The sequence below is a fragment of the Saccopteryx leptura genome, chromosome 3 (assembly GCF_036850995.1).
Source record: "Saccopteryx leptura isolate mSacLep1 chromosome 3, mSacLep1_pri_phased_curated, whole genome shotgun sequence".
Lineage (NCBI taxonomy): Eukaryota > Metazoa > Chordata > Mammalia > Chiroptera > Emballonuridae > Saccopteryx > Saccopteryx leptura.
This window is the reverse complement of record NC_089505.1, coordinates 262,457,470-262,474,381: the sequence shown is the minus strand read 5'-3', so window position 1 is coordinate 262,474,381 and position 16,912 is coordinate 262,457,470. Positions and strand designations below refer to the sequence as shown.

Sequence of the window (16,912 nt, the reverse complement as noted above, 5' to 3'; positions counted from 1 at the left end):
AGACATAAAGAATCAGGTTTCATTACATTCTGCTTCAATAATGTGTGCAAATGCTGTCAAGGTACAAAAATTACATTACATAATGTGGCTTAAAAATGTAATTAAGCTGAGTATAAATTAAGAGAGAAATAACAGAGAAGAGGGGAATCTATGTTTTTCCTGAGCCATTCTATAACTAGTTGCATGATTTTGTGGGGTGATTTACTTATTGCTGGGGACTATTTATAAAATTTTAAGTAAAAGATGATACTGCAGAGGGATGGTATATACTTTGGATGTAATGAATAATACAGTACTAAAATACATAAATATCCATTACCTATCATTTTCACCACAAAGTTTCTTGTATTCTGCAGCTACAGTCTCATGGCTTTTGTTTTCAAGCAGCATTTTTTCCTGTTCTACTTTCAGTGTTTTTTCCAAATCTTCCAATTGTCCTTTCTGCTTTAGTAACTGATTATAACTGGGGAAGAGAAAGTTATTTGGTTTATAATAATTCTTTAAGGGGAAAATATTTTAGAATGAAAAAACAAGAGTAATTTATTAAATTGTCATTCTCACAAGACATATAATTTATATAAATTTCCTACATAATCTAGGTTAGGTCTGATTAACACACATTTATTAAATTATCCAAAGAAATATTGGTTTTATATTAAAAACATAGAAAATATAATAGATTACCGGTCTTCGAGGTCTTTATGTTCCATCTCAAGATTTTTGTGGGCAGACTTTAGAGTTCCGTGTTTAGCAATAAGAGATTCATACTCTGAAGCCTGCCGATCATGGAGCAGTTCCAGTTTCTCATGATCTTTGATCAGCGAATCATAGAGAGATTTGAGGTCTTCTCGCTCTTTGATTACAGATTCATTTTCATTTTCTAAGGAAGACTGCTGGATTAGGAGTTGTGCATTCTGGTTCATAAGAGAGGTACTTTGGGAATTAAGTGTAGAATTTTCAACCTATAAGAATGCATATTGTTATAAGAAAAATAGCTTATGTTGTTCTTTTATAAAAAAATAAAAACATTACATTAACTTTAGGAAGCTCTAAGTAAATTAAAGCAGATATATGCACATTATACTGAGAATATTTGGATTTTTGTGTGTGTGTAACAGACACAGAGAAAGGCAGAAAGGGACAGATAGGGACAGACAGAAAGGGAGAGAGATGAGAAGTATCAATTCTTCGTATCAACTAGTTCATTGATTGCTTTCTAATATGTGCCTTGACGGGGGAGGGGGGCCTCCAGCAGAGCAAGTGACCCCTTGCTCAAGCCAATGACCCTGGGTTTCAAGCTAGTGACCTTTGGGCTCAAGCCAGGGACCATGGGGCTGGTCTATGATCCCACACTCAAGCTGGCGACCCTGCGCTCAAGCTGGTGAGCCCGCACTCAAACCAGATGAGCCCATGCTCAAGCTGGCAACTTCAGGGTTTTGAATGTGGGTCTTCTGCATCCCGGTCTGACGCCTAACTACTGTGCTACCTCCTGGTCAGGCAAGAGAATATTTGGATTTTAGTGTCCCAAAGAACAAGGCTACCATTTAATTTTGATTTTGGCAGGTGTTATAATATATATAGATGTATATTATGAGATTTTTATCATATATTTGTTTTAGGCTGAATTATTTTAATAAAAGTGATTAACAACATATTGTATTTTACTCATTAAAGGGTACAGAACTTGAAATACTAGTTTATCATTTTCTAGAAGGTGACAGTTAATAGAACAGAAAAATTACTTTTGACACTCAACTAGAAATTTTCTTCAGTCTAAAATTAGCATTTGCTTTACCATTTGTAAAAGAATTATAGAAAAATTATATTCAGAGAAGGAACTTGTTTTCTTCTGCTCTTTAAGATGTTTCAGGGAATTACATGTCTGTACCTGATTGCCTTATTTAAAAAAAGATAGGCACAACGGATCTGTTAACATAGGCAGTTGGCTAGTTATTAAGGGAGAAAAAGGTAGTTGGAAGGAGTCAAAATATTAAAGTTTAATAAAACTGGTGGGCCTGCTTCAGCAGGAAGCTGTGACATCCAATTTAGTTTAATTTGCAGGAATGCTAAAGCATTCACAGGCCCAAATTGCATATTTAAGGAATATATTGTGTTTTCAGAGTTCACTGTGCCCTCAGCCCTCTGCTCAGGTTTGGGAGGAGTTTCCCCAAGGCACTGCCCATCCAGTGATGTGGGAAGGGAAAAATTCTTCCATTTATGACATGCAGACTGGAAATCAAAATTGGACCAGGGGCATGAAACACTGGGAAGGTCCAGAAATGAGACTGATTAAGGGGAGGGTCCAAATCAGGTCCAGGAAGAATCAATATCTGGAGTTTCAGGGCAGTGCTACTCGGACCTGCCTTCCTTCCTTGACACCAAGGGCATATTAATTTCCTCTAATAAACCTTGCCACTACATTTAAACTTTTCCGCACTTGTACTGTTAAAATTCTTTTCTCTCAACACCGTGAATGAATTCATTTTCACCAACAACAAATCTTTTGAACAAAGGACAAGTCTCAAGACAAAATTCTCATGCTATGTTCTTTTCCAATAACTTACTGATGAGAAAGCTGTAAAAATGAAACAAGGAATGGTACACTGCAACCATACTCTAAAGCAGTGGTAGTCAACCTGGTCCCTACCACCCACTAATCGGTGTTCCAGCTTTCATGGTGGGCGGTAGCAGAGCAACCAAAGTATAAATAAAAAGATAGATTTAACTATACTAAGTTGTTTTATAAAAATTTATTCTGCAAAACTTAGAGAAAATCCAACATAACATACTTGGTAAGTAATTATTATTATATGCTTTAACTTGCCGTAACTCTGCTTTATATATTTTATAGAGTCAAGTTACTTCTCTACTTTATAAATCACCATTACTGTAGAACCGGTGGGCAGTTAGAAAATTTTGCTACTAACAGAGATACAAAAGTGGGCGATAGGTATAAAAAGGTTGACTACCCTGCTCTAAAGCAACGGCTTCTACCTGATTAATTATAATCAACTCGTTTATTGTGAAAGGCCATAAAGTAAATATAAATAAAGTTATGATTATTTTATAAATATTTGTTAAATGAATTTATTAATATTTACAGGCTCTGATACTTTGAAAATGCTGCAAGTCTGGATTAGTACTTGGTAGAAAGATTTTAATTTATCTTCAATTAATTGGTACATTTACTCACTAAGAAACAATTTTACCACATCTAGTCACCTTTATTTTAATAGCATAATTCAAGACTTTAGTTGCATATCCCCCAAATATTACATTACAACCTGAAGCTTGGCATTCTGTGTTTGAAGAGTAGTGTTCTGCTCTTGTAATGACACTGTCTGCCTCTGAAGTGCGAGAATCTGAGCCTGCAAGTTATTGTTCTGCGTCTCAAGTTGCTTCAGTTGAGTTTTCAGTGCTTGCTTCTCTGCTTGCAGTGTAGCATTCTTAATAAAGAAAACATACATATTAAAAATAAAAGCAACATCAAACTATTTCTGTTTAACAGATACGGAAATTTTGTGTATTTATTACCATTAAAATCCAAAAAAATCCTAACAATCTTAAAAGAGAAAACATTTTCCCCATGCCAAATTGTAAACAGGCATTTAATCTCAGAAAAAGAAAGCAATAATCATAAACCCTTAAAGGACTACGGTGTCTGTGTCTGTCTGCATTATAACATCTGAAAACAAAATACTCCACTCTAAATATATAAGGTCTACCGGAAAGTTCTGTTTTTGGAATAAAACAAAATACAAATTTTTCTTACCGTCAATAAACTTTATTAAATAATATAATTGCCATTATAATTAATGATTTCTTGCCAGCATGAGGGCAATTTGTATATCCCATTTTTGAAAAATGTTTTATCGTTTGATGCAAAAAATTGAACCAGTGCTTGTTTGATATCTTCTTCATTTTTGAATTTTTTGCCCTTCAAAAAATTTTGTAAGGACAAAAAACAAGTGATAGTTGGAGGGTGCTAAGTCCCTGGAATATGGTGGATGCAACAGACATGCTTCTGTAGCATTTCTTCTTTGTTGAAATTCGTAAAAATTACAGTGGCATAAATGAACTTTATCAGTAGCCATGGGTACACTATCGCTTCACACATAAGATTAACGTGAATCAACTTTGTTTTAGTTAATTTGCTACGTCAGTATGTATACATTAAGTGATAAAAATAGAGGCACACATGCGCCAAATAAAAATGTGCTTACGTGTCGAAATTTGTTGTGATAGAAATGGACAGAACTTTCCGGTAGACCTTATACTAACACAAGAAACCAGAACATGATTAGCAGTTGTACAATGTTTACGCTGCTCAAAAGTGCCCAGTATATCCAGAATGAGTGGGGCTGATTCTAGTCAATGGAGTGCTCCTTTTCTAATTGCCCAAAGGCAAATAGGTAGGTAAGAGACAGATAGATGGACAGGTGGCAGTCACAAAGACAATAGCAAAACTAAGTATTTTATAAATATAAACTTTTGAAAGAATCTTAATTAACCATCTGTTTAAGAATTTTAGTGCATAATTGAACTAACAGATGTTACACATTTTCTTTAGTAATTTTTTCATGGCATAAAACACTCACTAAAACAATTTCATCTATAAGAGTTCTAGAGCAAGCCCTGGCCGGTTGGCTCAGTGGTAGAGTGTCGGCCTGGCGTGCAGAGGTCCCGGGTTCGATTCCCGGCCAGGGCACACAGGAGAAGCGCCTATCTGCTTCTCCACCCCTCCCCCTCTCCTTCCTCTCTGTCTCTCTCTTCCCCTCCCGCAGCCGAGGCTCCATTGGAGAGCAAAGATGGCCTGGGCGCTGGGGATGGCTCCTTGGCCTCTGCCCCAGGCGCTAGAGTGGCTCTGGTCGCGACAGAGCGACGCCCCAGAGGGGCAGAGCATCGCCCCCTGGTGGGCAGAGCGTCGCCCCCTGGTGGGCGTGCCGGGTGGATCCCGGTCGGGTGTATGCGGGAGTCTGTCTGACTGTCTCTCCCCGTTTCCAGCTTCAGAAAAATACAAAAAAAAAAAAAAAAAAAAGAGTTCTAGAGCAAATCCAAATAAAACAAACCATTTAAAATTTTTCCAGTACATATGGCCATATTTCAGTTTTATAGTTAAATGGCTGAATTACAACCAAATCACAGATCTTTACATTTAATGTTCTAGATATTAAAATGTTTGTCATGAATATATTTACAGGATTATTTCTAAATAACATTTCATAAAAAATTAACATCAAAAAGTATAAACAAAGAACACTCTAGAAAACCAAAATAAAATCTTTAATATATAAAAAGACCAGAATTTGTATATAATTGCAAAATGTATAAAAAGTTAAAACTACATCCCAACAAAAACTTTTATCATGTCTACATTAGGAGGCAAAGATAACATTCACTTTATAGAGTTTCATGTTATACATATGATACTACATATCTCTATATAAAAGACAAGTCATGATTTAACCCACATATTATACCATAAAAAAGCTGAAGAAGCAAAATTCTTCATGATATTGGACTTCTTCCTTTGTTCATTTGTACAAAAAGAAAGGATAGAAAATGTATACTGAAAAAATAATATAGAATACTGATATATTTATATACCATCTTGACACACCAAAGAGGTAAATCATTTTCCACTTACATATGTTAAGTACTATCGTAGTTCAGCTCTTTGAAAAATGAAATGTACAATCTCTAATGATCCTAAAAATTAGAAAAATTCCTATAGTCTGTAACAAATAAAAGAGATAACAGAGTAGAAAGGATATCTTAGAGCAGAAAAAGTTTACAATGAGAAAGTATGCGGTCAGCAAATATACTGGGAAAATAAACAAAAAATTACCCATCTAATATAGGGCAAGCTATCTTTATAAACCCATTATATCTAAAATGGCTAGGAAAACCAAGTAACTTTTTTCCCAAGGAAAATGTATAAATAAAGTCTATGGGAAAGACATTTAGCTTATAGGATTTTATATGCCAAACTGGCTGATATGAAATTACTATTATTATTATTAATTTTTTTTTTTTAAGTGAGAGGAGGGGAGTTGGAGACAGATTTCTGCATGTGCCCGGACCGGGATCCACCTGGCAAGCCCAGTAGGGGGTGATGCTCTGCCCACTGGGGCCCTTGCTCCGTTGCAACTGGAGCCATTTTTCAGTACCTGAGGAGGAGGCCATGGAGCCATCCTCAGTGCCTGAGGCCAACTTGCTCTAATCGAGCTAGGGCTGCAGGGGGGGAAGGAGAAGAGAGAGAGAAGTGAGAAGGGGAGGGGTAGTGAAGCAGATGGGTGCCTCTCCTGTGTGCCCTGACTGGGAACCGAACCCGGGACTTCCACATGCTGGGCCGATGCTCTGCCACTGAGCTAACCAGCCAGGGCCTGATATATAATTATTAATCTAAATGGTATATCACTTATTTTAATTAGACTAGAACTAATTCACTCATTATGATCCAGGCATTGTTTTGTGTTTTCTAGATATTAACAGATATCATCCCCAGATTAATAAACAGAGTGGGTAGAAGAGTGTTACGTATAAGGTCAGGCAGGGCAATGTCAGGAGGATCTTAAAGGACACAGCAAAGAATCTGCATTTTATTCTAATTGAAATGGGAAGCTACTGAAGATTTAAAGTATGAAAGTGAAATGATTGGATGATGTTTTAAAAAATAACTTTGACTATTGTATTGAGTGGGTTAGATTGGGCCAGGAGTGGAAGAGGGGAGGCCAGTTAGGAGGATATTTTAAGAGTTCAGATGAGAGATAATGCTACCTTGTACTAGGAAAGGTAGCAGCAAAGATGGAGAGAAGTCAATGGGTTTGGTTATATTTTCAAGATAGTGTTGATAAAGCTTGCTGATGAACTTATGATGATGGAGAAAAGTAAACTGAGTTCTTCAATCTTTATTTACATTACAAAATATATCAGTCAAGAAAGTATAAAATGAACAAAGCTATAAACCAGATTAGATAAATTTTCTGAGTTATATATTATTTCTAAAAATCCTATTCTTATTAAAAAATTTAAAATACTTACATTTCTTTCTACTTCAATTAATCTGTCTTTAACTTTCAGAAGCTCTCTGGTTGTTTCTTGGCTTTCTCGCTCCCATTTGTTATCTTCACCAGAAGCTGAAGGAGGGCTCTGTACCATCCTCTCCTCATCTTGTCTCTGTTTAAGGGCTTCATAATTCTTTTTCACCTATAATTTTATTTAGCATATTTTAATGGGGAAAAAGATCAACCGAGTTTTATTTCTTTTTTTTCTTTTTTTCTTTTTACAAAAAATTATTTTTCTGAAGTGAGAAGCAGGAAGGCAGAGAGACAGAGACAGACTCCTGCATGCGCCCAACCGGGATCCACCTGGCATGCCCACCAGGGGATGATGCTCTGCCCATCGGGGCATTGCTCCATTGCAACTGGAGCCATTCTAACACCTGAGGCGGAGGCCATGGAGCCATCATCAGCTCCTAGGCCAACTTTGCTCCAATGGAGCCTTGGCTGTGGGAGAGGAAGAGAGAGAGAAAGAAGAGAGGGAAGAGTGGAGAAGCAGATGGGCACATCTCCTCTGTGCCCTGGCCGGGAATCAAACCCAGGACTTCCATGTGCTGGGCCGATGTTCTACTACTGAGCCAACTGGCCAGGGCCCCAAGTTTTATTTCTTACAATTAATTTTATTCTGCACTGGTTTTAGTGAATGTGAAAAGACACTTTATTTAAAAATGTGGTAAATAATATGTACAATTATATTAGCATAATCACAATTTATAATTTGTAAAATATAAATCCTTTCCTCTTAGAAATATAAAATATACTCTGCTTATATGTCATGTTCCAACAATATTTTCTGTAATTTCATATCCTAATGCTTATGATGAAAATGTCGCTAGAGACCAACACCTGTTGCTAAGTACTAACAAGTGTTTTTAGAGCTACATCTATAGCTGATTTAGAGATTTCAGAGATCCCCACATAAAGATTTGACACATGTAATAATTCCTCTCTAAAAAAGATCAAAATTAAAATTGAGGAAGTAACTATATATGTCTGCCCTTTTATGGTATGTTGTTTGAAGGGTATGTTGCTCAGAATGAGCTGAGGTAATTAATGATTTCTTTATTCAGGTCTTGATCTATCACATATAATTAATGTAATGTATTTTATAAAGAGTGAGCAAACCAAGTATATATCTTATCCAAGGTTTTCTGATATGACTACAACCAAATCCTCCTTCAAGAGCAAACTCAAAACTAACAACATGGTCATCTTACATTACCAAATTGCTGATTAACTGAATAGCTCTCTTTAATTTGAAATGATAATTGTTATGCTTATCCTGAATCACTAGTTTATCCTGGAAGACATTTATCATAAGCTTCTAAATTAACCCAAACTTTTTATTAAAGCAAGGATAAACATTTAAAATAATTCAACATTTAATGCAAACCTTAAGAAAGCTTATGACTCAACAATAAACTTTGTTACTATTGAGTGAGAAAATAATGATGTGAGACTATAAGGAAAAACATGCCAAGATAAAATGTAATTTAAAATTTGGCAAGTGATCTAATAAGTGTTCTGGGATCCTAATTTTTCCATTTTTTTTTCCTTACTTTTAACACCCTAATAGTATAGATGGGTGACATAATTTCCAGTCTCCTATTTCACATTAATTTCCCCCAGGGTCTTTTTCCCCCCTTGGCTTAGAAAGGTTACAGACATATGCCATTATTAAGAAGACATGAGAATAAAACTTAAAACTTCTCATTTTTAGACCATTAGTTTTTATGACTAAGTTTCAAAAATGGTTCCTTTACCTCATGCATTTAATCAGAAGTAAAGATTTTATGCTCGCACAGAAAATAATGTATTTTTTACCAAGGTTTTTTAGAGGCAGCATATAGGCAGGTCTTGCCTTTTATCTAACCCATTAATTTGACTTTTACTGGTTTTAGACTTTTTATAGTTAATGTGATCATCAATATGGTTTGATTTAAATCAGCCATCTTGCTATTTGTAAATCTGTACTTTGTTCTTTTTTTTTTTGAGTGAGACAGATACAGGAAGGGAGAAAAATAAGAAGCATAAACTCACAGTTACAGCGCTTTTGTTGTTCATCGATTGTTTCTCATATGTGCCTTGACTGGGGTTCGCAAGCTGTGCCAGTGACCCCTTGCTCAAGCCAGTGACCTTGGGCTCAAGCCAGCGACCACGGGATCATGTCGATGATCCCACACTCAAGCGAGCAACCCTGCACTCTAGCTGGTGAGTCTGCGCTCAAGCCTAATGAGCCCATGCTCAAGCTGGTGGTGATCTCAGGGTATCAAATCAGGGGACCTCAGCATCCCAGGTTGGCATTTTCTCCATTGTGCCACCACCGGTCAGGCTTTGTTCCACCTTTTTTATTTTTCTGTCTTCTTTTGGACTTTTTATAATTCTATTTTCTCTCTTTTGCTGGTATATTAGCTATACCTCTTTGTCATGCTATTTTAATGGTTACTTCAGGCCTTCTACTATTCATATTCAACTTTCATAGTCTATCTTCAAGTGAGATAACTCTCTAACACTTAGAATAGTTAAATACATGTTTATGGCAGGAAGCTAGTCCAATAGTAGTTATGCCAAAATGCCTGGAAAAGATAATGATTGAATTTTTAAATCTCTACCTTTTAGACTAGAAATAGATACATACTAACTCATATCCAAACCCAGTTATTTTATTATTATTTTTCTTTTTTCTTAAGTGAAAAGCAGGAGGCAGAGAGAAAGACTCCCGACTCCCTCATATGCCCCAACCAGGCAAGCCCCCTACTGGGTGTGTTTTTCTATTGCTTGGCAACTGAGCTGAGGCGAGGCCATGTAGCCATCCTCAGCACCCAGGGCCAACTTGCTCCAAAGGAGCCATGGCTGCGAGAGAGGAAGAGAAATAGAAAGGAGAGGGGGGAAGGGCGGAGAAGCAGATGGTCGTTTCTCCTATGTGCCCTGATCAGGAATCAAACCTGGGACATCCACATGCCGAGGGATACTCTACCAGTGAGCCAACTGGCTAAGGCCCCAAACCCAGTTATTTTCTAGCTGAGTAGCTTCATGAGTTGTTGACTTTACTTGTAACCTAGTTATACTGCTTAATAAGGTAAAAAATATTCAGGAAATAAAGCAGATTAATGGAACCTGGCACCAAATTTTATTTTTTGGATAACCCTTCACATTAACTAAACGAAGTTCTAGAATTTCTTCTGTAACAATACTGGTTTCACTGTAATGTCTGAGACAAATAAGGGCAAATGGGGAATAATATCTTTTTCCTTTCTGCATGAGAAATTCTTTATTGGTTAACTGTGTGTAGAAACCTGATAAAATCAGAATGTTTTATGTTACCAGGCAGGTTTGCTTATGGGAAATATGTCCCTAGATTGGTAAATTGTATTTGGACTGGAAGAACTATAAATATTTAATAGGAAGCCTTATCTTTGAACTTTTCTGAGTATAGCAACTTTTTTATTTTTATTTTTTTAAAGATTTTATTTATTCATTTTAGAGAGGGGAGAGAGAGATAGAGAGAGGCAGAGACAGAAGTAGGAGAGGAGCAGGAAGCATCAACTTCCGTATGTGCCCTGACCAGGCAAGCCAAGGCTTGCAAACCCAAGACCTCAGTGCTCCAGGTCGATGCTTTATCCACTGCACCACCACAGGTGAGGCCTGACTATAGCAACTCTTAAAATTGGTAATAACTATTGTGAAGATCTAAAATCTATGACTTTGGAGTTGTTGCAAGAGATGACAACTGTGGTGGCACATGAAGTCTTAACGCCAGGGCAGCTCCCACACACACGCAATATGGATCTCTTCTCCTTGCACATGAACTGTCATCTGGTGAGAAGATGATTCTCAGACAACCATGTGAAGAAGGACACCTGACAGTGCCCAGCCGTCTACTTGTATTTCCTGCAGTGTTCTGGTTCAAATGGTTCTAAGCGTGGCCTATAGTAGTCTTATAAATTTTAATGTTTAGTTGACTATAAAACCATTCCTGAGAGCACTGCAGAGAGGATACAAGGAAGAACAGACCAGAATATGATTCTCCCAATCTAGTGTTATGTAAACCCAACGGAACAGGCAAGCCCCTTCATTTTCAATTTATTCACGTAAGCAAAAGAGATAGTTGCCCCCACCTTGTTTAATTCACTGAAAAATTCTAAATACACAAGAAAACAGATCTAAAACAACCCTCAAGTTTGTGAGATCAGGTACATTCTTCTACCACATGTGATGTCCCTCTTCCTGGTATTCTCACACCCATACGTTTGTCTATCATGTTTTACCTGGATTCTGAATAGAAAGAGAGAGTCAGTGATATCAGGATCACACTGACAGTTTTCCTCATCCCACTCTCACAACTGTGAATGTTCCTCACTACATGGGGCACATGCACACATGAACCACATGAAATAGGATTAAGTCAATTATAGTGTATAGACAAAATACAGTTTGTTATAAACTATACAGCAAAGATCTATTTAAGAACACTCAAATTTGAGGGGAAAAAACAAAATATTAATAAAATCATGTTACATTGTTATTTTCTAATTTACAATTTTCTCTCCAAATATTTAACAATTAAAATTCTTCCCCAGGAAATCACTTACTGTTTTAAGTTCCTGGCGCAATTGCTGGTTATAATTTGTGGATTCTTCTAATCGAGCTTCTAAAGCAGCAATTTTTTCCTCCTTTATTTCAAGGGACTTCTTTAGAGTGGATTCTAATTTTGATTCCAAAAGTTTGTACCTACTATCCATATGTAAAAATAATAAAAGTTTGTTATTGGTCAGAAAATTATTTTAGTTTTTTTGAGAGATAGCAAGGAAGAGGCTGAGAAGCATCAAGTCATAGTTATTTTCACTTTAGTTTACATTAAGCTTCTCCTACGTGCCTTGACCTTGACCAGGGCATGCCTGTGTCCCTTTGCTTCAGTTAGTGACCTTGGGCTTTTCATGGCAGTAACCTTTGAGCTCAAGCTGGCGTGTGCCGGGTGTGTGTGGATGGTCCCCTGCTCAGCCGGTTACCCTACGCCAATGAGCCTGCTCTCAGAGCTGGCAACTTCAGGCCTTTCAACTGGTGACCTCAACATTCTGGGTCAACACTTCATCCACTGCACCACCACTGGTCAGGCCAGAAAATCATTTTTATAAACAGTTTATGACCACAGTGCCATATGACCACCAGTGCCATATGACCACCAGTGCAGACCTTATTAATAAGTTTTTTAATGGAAATTTCAATTATCCTCCTCTTACTACCCCAGTCTCTTCCTTTTAAACTTATTCCTGGTAGTGAAGAAACAAAAGTCACTAAGCAAACAGTTCCAATTATTGCCTAGGTTGTCAAAAGCAAAAATTAATGCTCGAAAGCAGCATTATAGTCCTTTTAGTTCTATAAGTCTCAAAATATTCCTTTTAGTTTTATAAGAATAGAATCAACAGAAAGTGAAGGATTTATTATATTATTAAGCATTTGTCTATAATATTAAATGTAAAGTATTTATACAAGAACATTTTCATAGTTAAGACTTGAAACTCACTGAAGACTGTCTCTAGGGTATAAAGTACATGCAGAATATTCTGAAAAGGGAATGATATACTAAGACACAGGACACTGGTGACAGAGTGAGAAGAGGCAGATAAATGTAAAGGTCAATATTCTGGTTATCATTTTAAATGGTGTTCATAAATAATTATATTATTTTTAATTAAGATTTTTTTTAAACAAAAAGGACAGTACATGATCAGTTTGAGAGCAAATCATAAACCAAGAATCATGACTAATCTATTTCTTAGAGCTGAGAACCCCAATGACTAAACCAAATAAAAACCTAAAGTATGCAATGAGAAATTTTATCATATTCTGCCTGTACTCTAATTCATATTTATAAATTTATGCTCAACCAGATTTCAAGTTCACTGAGAACAGAGAACAGATCTTACTCATTCTGGTATCAGCTTGAGTCAATGAACATTTTTAAGTACTTAATGAGTCTATCTTTGGATATATGAATTTGTGATGCATGAATTGCTTCTGGACTATCCAGTAAGCAGAGAATACTATAAATATCAGGTGAGATGATGGATGGGAATGCTCAGCATATAGACTGAACTGATAAGAGGCCTAAGAAACACAACCCTAGGTAACTATACTGAAAAGAGAAGACACTAGAAAAGAGTTGTCAAAAGAGAGAAACAGGCCCTGGCCGGTTGGCTCAGTGGTAGAGCGTCAGCCTGGCGTGCAGAAGTCCCGGGTTCGATTCCTGGCCAGGGCACATAGGAGAGGCGCCCATCTGCTTCTCCACCCCTCCCCCTCTCCTTCCTCTCTGTCTCTCTCTTCCCCTCCCACAGCCGAGGCTCCATTGGAGCAAAGATGGCCCGGGCGCTGGGGATGGCTCCTTGGCCTCTGCCCCAGGCGCTAGAGTGGCTCTGGTCGCAACAGAGCGACTCCCCGGAGGGGCAGAGCATTGCCCCCCTGGTGGGCAGAGCATCGCCCCTGGTGGGCGTGCCGGGTGGATCCTGGTGGGGCGCATGCGGGAGTCTGTCTGACTGTCTCTCCCGTTTCCAGCTTCAGAAAAAAAAAAAAGAGAGAGACAAATTATGATCACACAGCACTATTTACAACACTATCACTAAATTTACTTTATTGCATTTAGTATATCTATTTATACTTTCAATTCCCCAATTCCTTTATAGCAAGAATATCTTAACAATAACTGTCTTCAAAGGAGGTCAGAGGGAATGGTATAAATTGGAAAAATGGAAAGCTGAAAAGATTAGACTAACAAAGAATTAAGAACAATACCTGAGCTAAAAGGTAAAGAGAAATGCAGATATACATACATAAATGAGATGGAGGAGAAAAATGTTAAAGGAATTTATGTCTGTGAGCTTCTATTTTCTTCATGACATTAAGGCTAACTTACTGGCTGAGAAAGAAGCTGGTTTAGTGGCTTAAGATACTTCTTTTCCTAATCCCCCATATTGCATCATGGGTATTAACTGCTCTCAATTCCATTTCCTAAAATTTTCAGTTCAATATATGCCCTTATCTCCATGTCTAATGCTTTCATTATATAAATAAATGTGTGGATTAATAAATGCATCACATCAGGCTTAGACTCTTACAACAGCTTCCTAATTGGGCTCTGTGTCTCCAAATTGCCTCTTTTCTACTCTATCTTTCATTTCATTCTAAGAATTACTCAACCCACCTCTGTGCTTTATTTGCATGGAATGCTCTTCCCCAGTTTCCACTTTGCAAATTTCTGTCACTCACCAAGGTTCAGCCTAAGTATTATCATTTCTTTGATGCTTGATAACCAGCAGATAGTAAGAGCTCTATTAACATGAACTAATTGTATGAATTAAGGTTTGACAAGAGATATAAAACAGTATGATGGGTCCTTCTAGAGCTGGGTTCATAAATTTATAACACAGGGCAGCTACAAAGTTTACCCTACTATTTTGGTGGGGATGGGTGAGAAATCTACTTTTTAAATGTCTTACACATGGCAGATAATAAACGTTTGAATAAAGAAGTGATGTGTATTCAGTATCTATATTAAGAGGTAATCAACTAAATTGGCCAATTGATGAAAAAATATTTTTTCTTATGAAATATCTGTATAATTAATTCAATTTTGGTTGCTTGAATTGATTGCTAAAATAAAGGTCTCAAATTACTCCTATTAGTTATTAAACTAACCTTTTAAGATATCGACCTGTTCTTTTAAATTTCTCAAGATTATATAAACAAATCCCATATAACCAGAAATTTTTCTATATATATTTATTTGATATAGAATAAAATATTTTCTAGAAACAATGGGTAGATAATAAATAAAAATTACCAATTACAAAAATTGCAATGAATTAAAATCTAGCCTACATAAAACAATATTCTTAACAATAAACATTTATAGCTGGAATCATGTGTTGACTAGATGCTGAATAGATCTCTTGAATATCTGAACAGTTTGATAGACTGTAATTACCATGGAAGCATAGACATTCTTTCAAACTGTATTAACAGTCTCAAAATTAAATGGTATATGTTGATTTTTTTTTATCAAGCTTTAGTTTTCTATCTTATTTTTACACCTTAATTGCTTCTCAATTTATTTTCCTTGGTTTCATACTTATCTTCCATTTCTCTTTTAGTCCACATTTTGGCACACAAGAATTGAGGCATTTAAGCACATGAGTCAAATAAAAAATAACTTGCTTCAACTGACTATATATTTCACCGGCGGGGCTTGTCTGTTAATAACTCGTTCTACTTTCACAGGCAATTATTGCCTTGAATCTTCTGCCACCTAGATGGCATTCTGTTTTCCTGTTATGGAACTGTATTCATATAACATTTTAGCACTTTTTTCTTAGATCAAGACTAGGTTGTATTTATCTGATTTTTAAACTTTTTTTCTATACAACTTTCTCTAAGGAAAGAAAGGAACCAGAAACAGTGAACTAAAACACTTAAATGTATTCTGTAGAGAGTACAGGAAAGAATGAATGTTTGAGCAAAAAATAAATAAATAAAAATAATTTCAGCTGTCAAATAGAGTGAATACTCACCTGTCATCAGAACTTTGCTCATCATGTAAGAGTCGCTCTTTATTTAACCCTATTTTCTCAAGCTCATGGGTTAATTTTTCGAGATCATTATTCATTTGTTGAGTCTTCAATTTTTCACTCACCAAATCCTTATTTTAAAAGGAATGAAAAACTCACTTAATTGTCAAAGACAAACATCTAAGACACTCAGCCAAGATTCTAACTACCACCATTGAGGAATACACAGAATTCAAAGCAGGAAAGACAGGAATGACCTTCATCATTTAAAATTAGGTAAGCAGCAATAATATAACGTAGTCCAAACAGAATAGTTTTGTCTTTTTTTGGCTAACACTTCTTTTTATCTGTTTAGTATTTAAAAATAAAAGGAGAAACTATTTGCTCTCCACTCTACTTGTGAATCCGTATCTTACGTTTGAGAATTGTGGGGAAATACACATATCCTTTAAAGTTTCAAGAATAAGGTAGAAATTTAGTGTATGTTTCTTCTTATACAACACCCTTCTCCCACAAGCATCCCTCTCCCAGTGGAAGAAGATATGGAGCTGAGGAACTAGAGGGCATTCTTATAAATGCAGATTCCCCAATGTGACTTTCTACCAGAATGCTAAGATACTTTAAAACTGAACTTAAAGGGTTATCATATATAGTATAGGGATAGCAAAAAAGAGCCAACCATGCCGTCTTCTGATCTATATCAACCATCTTTCACAAGACCTGCTACCAATCTATTCCTATAAATTTCAGATTTCTTCTTAACACATAGATCTAAGCAACTACTGATGGCTCAATATTGACTATTAAGTTCAACCTGATTTGTATTCTCTAGGCTTAGAGGTAAAAATTTATGGGGTTTTGGAGTCTGAAAGTTATGGATTAGAATCCAGCAATCCAACTCCATCATTTATTAACTGTGTCATCCTGAGTAAATTACTTAATGTCTCTGAACCTCAGTTTCCTAATCTAATGGAGATAATACCTATAAAGCACTGGTCATAAAAATTATATAAATATATATATATACAACTTATGAGGTCCTTAACCCAGTGCATGGCACACAGTTAGCATCCAATAAATAGTAGCTACCATGTTCCCCATTATACTTAGCATTCACTAAGAGTCTTGATCAAATATTTTAACATTATTTTGAAGTCAAATTATAATGTAACAAGTCAAATACATACCACAAGGAAGTTTTTCTAGTACAGTTTCTTAAAAAATACAATTTACACCTGACCAGGTGATGGTGCAGTGGATAGAGCACTGGACTGGGATGCGGAGGACCCA

The 16,912-nt window shown here is 36.4% G+C and overlaps 1 protein-coding gene across 5 annotated transcripts in view; it reads right to left on the bottom strand.

Moving 5' to 3' along the window:
- Nucleotides 1-16,912, bottom strand: part of CCDC88A (coiled-coil domain containing 88A) — a 155,162-nt gene that overhangs the window by 37,957 nt on the left and 100,293 nt on the right. For all 5 annotated transcript variants that reach the window (XM_066378244.1, XM_066378245.1, XM_066378246.1 and 2 more), the window contains 6 exons: nucleotides 15,626-15,753; nucleotides 11,654-11,795; nucleotides 7,045-7,209; nucleotides 3,285-3,446; nucleotides 685-962; nucleotides 320-463 (listed from right to left, as the gene is read on the bottom strand). In XM_066378244.1, coding sequence (XP_066234341.1) covers nucleotides 320-463; nucleotides 685-962; nucleotides 3,285-3,446; nucleotides 7,045-7,209; nucleotides 11,654-11,795; nucleotides 15,626-15,753 — 1,019 coding nt within the window. The remainder of the gene's footprint in view (nucleotides 1-319; nucleotides 464-684; nucleotides 963-3,284; nucleotides 3,447-7,044; nucleotides 7,210-11,653; nucleotides 11,796-15,625; nucleotides 15,754-16,912) is intronic.